Here is a 4,167-nt window from a genome sequence, read left to right as displayed (position 1 = left end):
CCTAAGCCAAAAGAACAAAGCTGGAGGCATCACACTACCTGACTTCAAACTATACTACAAGGCTACAGTAACCAAAACAGCATGGTACTGGTACCAAAACAGAGATATAGATCAATGGAACAGAACAGAGCCGTCAGAAATAATGCCACATATCTACAAGTATCTGATCTTTGACAAACCTGACAAAAACAAGAAATGGGGAAAGGATTCCCTATTTAATAAATGGTGCTGGGAAAACTGGCTAGCCATATGTAGAAAGCTGAAACTGGATCCCTTCCTTACACCTTATACAAAAATCAATTCAAGATGGATTAAAGACTTAAATGTTAGACCTAAAACCATAAAAACCCTAGAAGAAAACCTAGGCAATACCATTCAGGACATAGGCATGGGCAAGGACTTCATGTCTAAAACACCAAAAGCAATGGCAACAAAAGCCAAAATTGACAAATGGGATCTAATTAAACTAAAGAGCTTCTGCACTGCAAAAGAAACTACCATCAGAGTGAACAGGCAACCTACAAAATGGGAGAAAATTTTCGCAACCTACTCATCTGACAAAGGGCTAATATCCAGAATCTACAATGAACTCCAACAAATTTACAAGAAAAAAACAAACAACCCCATCAAAAAGTGGGCGAAGGACATGAACAGACACTTCTCAAAAGAAGACATTTATGCAGCCAAAAAACACATGAAAAAATGCTCACCATCACTGGCCATCAGAGAAATGCAAATCAAAACCACAATGAGATACCATCTCACACCAGTCAGAATGGCAATCATTAAAAAGTCAGGAAACAACAGGTGCTGGAGAGGATGTGGAGAAATAGGAACACTTTTACACTGTTGGTGGGACTGTAAACTAGTTCAACCCTTGTGGAAGTCAGTGTGGCGATTCCTCAGGGATCTAGAACTAGAAATTCCATTCGACCCAGCCATCCCATTACTGGGTATATACCCAAACGACTATAAATCATGGAGCTTATAAATCTATCTTCTGTCAATCCATCTGTGTGTAGTTTAAAAAGCACATGCAAAATGCAGCTAGTTTTTACCTCCCTCTGGCTTTACTTTGCACCAGGCACTCCTGGGTCTCATCACTTGAATCTATAGCTTCTAAGTCACCAGGAATGTGTGCAGAGATTGTTTCAGCAATATGGCTCTATCTTATCCAGAAATCTGCTATTTACTGTCAGCAGATGTACTACTTGCCCCAAACAAGGCATCATCTTGCACTAGCAAAGCTGTGGGCTTTTTCTGTTCATTTTTTATGAAGTTCTCCATGTTTAGCTGGAAACACTGAAGAGTTTTACTCCACTCCTTGGCTTTACTCAAGTTGACCCCCTTTGGCAGCAAGCTGCTAGTTTTACTTGCTATGCTCATATTGGTAAAGCTCCAATTCTGTAATTCATGCTGACTGAGCTGGGGGTAGAAGGGTGCTGTTACAGGCAAAAGGCTACAGACTTTTTCTGTCCTTCCTCAAAACACTACTACTATTTTTTCTATAAAGAATATACATCTTTAATTATTTTATGCTTTGCTAATTTTCAGTGCTGAAATAGCTTTAATTTTTAGCTTTATATTTGTATGTGTGTTTGTTGTTTATTTTTGCAGAGAAGATGTATTAAACTCTTTGTGATACCATAAACAGAGATGCCATCTAAAATACATTTAAATGAACATAATAGCCACACTGAAGTGCAATAAGGTTAAGGACTAACACAAGTAATTTTGTATTTGAGAAACTGAACTCTGCACCCTCAGTTTAAAGAGAAATCAAGGTTTTCAAAATAGAGAATCCTGATCCCTAGATTTCACATTCATGAAGGAATGCACTGTCAATTTTTAAGTTGCCCTCTTAGAACTGAGCAAATTAGTGATTACACTCTACATAATGAGAGCTATGACTGTCTTTAATTGAGATGAGAATCAGACATAGGAAAAGGTGCAAAATAGGAGGAAACTTGCAGACTTATTTAAAAAACACCTTTTTCTTATATTTTTAGCTTCTTACGTGTTTGTACGAGTTTTAAATTTATTTGGAAATACTTTTAAACTTAAAATTTTAAAAATATAGCAAAGATGCTTTCCATATACTCCTCCTCCAGCTTGCTCTAATGTCAGCATCATACATAACCTCAGTATAAGTATCACAACCGTGAGATGAACATAGATATAATGTTATTAGTTACCTCATTTAAAATCCCACATGGATTTCACTGATTTTCCCATTAATGCCATTTTTTATGTTACAAGATAAAATTCAGGTTTCCATATTTTATTTGGTTATCCTGTCCTTAATATCTTTAAATCTGTGACAGTTTTTCACTTTTGTTTCTCCTTCATGACCTTGAAACTTTTGAAATTTACTCACCAGTTATGTTGAACAATGTCCTCCCAATTGAGTTTGTATGATGTTTACTATTGATTTAATTCACAGCATTAATTTTTGGCAAGAATAATACAGATAAGATGTATACTCAGTGCTTCCTATCAGAGGTTACATAATGTCAACATGTCTTATAGGTGGTAATAAATGAATATGATCAATGAAATCTCTTTTGGAAGGAAGTCTTGGAGAAAAATAATGAAAACAACTGCTTCTATCACCCTTTCTACTTGGTCATTTGCAGATGTCATTAGGAATAGTCTATTTCTTCCTTTTCTAATATGTACTTTCTTTTTACAAACTTTAATCGTTTTACAAACTACTGAATCTTAGAGAAAATTGAAGAAATAATTTAGTTCACTTTTAAATGGCAAATGTTTCCACAATAACCAATTGCCACTGAAATGTTGATAACCTGAAGAAAGAAAAAGAATGGGATTTATTCAGCCATGGTAGTATCTTCGCGTGAACAGCTTTTACAGAGTCAGCTATCTGGATAAATAAATAGAATTTTCTACTACTTAGAATGTTGCAGAATTCGAATGGAGCAGTGTGGCATGCACTGAGCTATCTCTACTAGGAAAGTTAAGAACCACTGTGGATACATAAGGATTCATAGTGTGAAACACTATTTCTGGAAACCTGGGATTCTGGTGCCTCAGTTGAAGAGAGTCCAAGAATCAAGTCCAAATTGTTCAAGGATTTTTTTTTAGAACCACAGAAAGTCCAAATAGAGCAGAGATGCTAAAACTGAGTGGCCACCGCATTAGCTGTCTGTAAAGGAAACAGCTGGTAAAATTTAGTAAACACTGATGGTCTTGTTGAGGTTTTTGTTTCATGTTGAATCACTGTGGGTTCCAGTTATTATACTGCTGACAGTAATAGACTGCAAAATCTTCAGGCTCCACGCTGCTGATGGTGAGAGTGAAGTCTGTCCCAGACCCACTGCCACTGAACCTGGCTGGGATGCCAGTGGCCCTGGTGGATGCACTATGGATAAGGAGCCTGGGAGCCTGCCCAGGTTTCTGCTGGTACCAGGCTAAGTAGTTGCTAACACTCTGACTGGCCCTGCAGGAGATGGTGGCTCTTTCCCCTGGAGACAAAGACAGGGTGGCTGGAGACTGTGTCATCACTATTTCTCCGGTGGTATCTGAGATTGGAAATAAAACAGAAATGCACTCATGTAATCTAGATCAAATCCACTGTCTTTGAGTAGAGCCAAAATTGTTGATCTACATTGAATTTTAATTATATTTCTTGCTGAGCAGAGGTGGCAGGAGTTTTCACTGATGTGCAAAACCACCTCATATTCCCCTCACCTGGGAGCCAGAGCAGCAGGAGGAAGAGAAGCTGTGCTGGGGCTTCCATGGTTCCCTCTGGGTCGTAACTGGGCAGTTCCTCCCCAGAGCTCTGACCCAGGCATTGATATGGGCTCTGGAAGGTAGGGCAGCTGGGAGAGACATGCAAAGCAGCTGGGGTGGGAGCTGAGCTTCCAGCTGCAGAGACCACCTGCTTCTTCCTCTCTGCACTGAGCATCCTGCGCCTCCCTGGTTGTCAGTTCAGAAAAGCCTGTTGGCTCAGCCTGAGTGTAGAACTCCTCCCTTGTGATCACAGAATTTCACTCCTGTGTCTTTCTTCTCCTCAATCACCTAAATTCACCCAGATAATGTTTGGCACAAGCCTGTTAAGAATAGTATAGAAGGCTGTGTTTTCATTTCTCTCTTCCTATCCTCAATATGCGCAGTCATCTCCTTAAGTGCATTATTGGATCTATT

General features: G+C 38.9%; 1 protein-coding gene across 1 annotated transcript; it reads right to left on the bottom strand.

The window, feature by feature from the left end:
- Positions 1-3,213: 3,213 nt before the first annotated feature.
- LOC100939951 (immunoglobulin kappa variable 3-11) lies at positions 3,214-3,798 on the bottom strand. The gene is made up of 2 exons (XM_054547444.2): positions 3,712-3,798; positions 3,214-3,542 (listed from the first exon to the last, which is right to left on the bottom strand). The coding sequence occupies exons 1-2, from the start codon at positions 3,758-3,760 to the stop codon at positions 3,238-3,240; spliced, it is 354 nt and encodes a 117-aa protein (XP_054403419.1). The 5' UTR covers positions 3,761-3,798; the 3' UTR covers positions 3,214-3,237.
- Positions 3,799-4,167: the final 369 nt, after the last annotated feature.

The sequence above is a fragment of the Pongo abelii genome, chromosome 12 (assembly GCF_028885655.2).
Source record: "Pongo abelii isolate AG06213 chromosome 12, NHGRI_mPonAbe1-v2.0_pri, whole genome shotgun sequence".
Taxonomy (NCBI): Eukaryota; Metazoa; Chordata; class Mammalia; order Primates; family Hominidae; genus Pongo; species Pongo abelii.
This window is presented reverse-complemented; position numbering and strand designations above follow the sequence as displayed.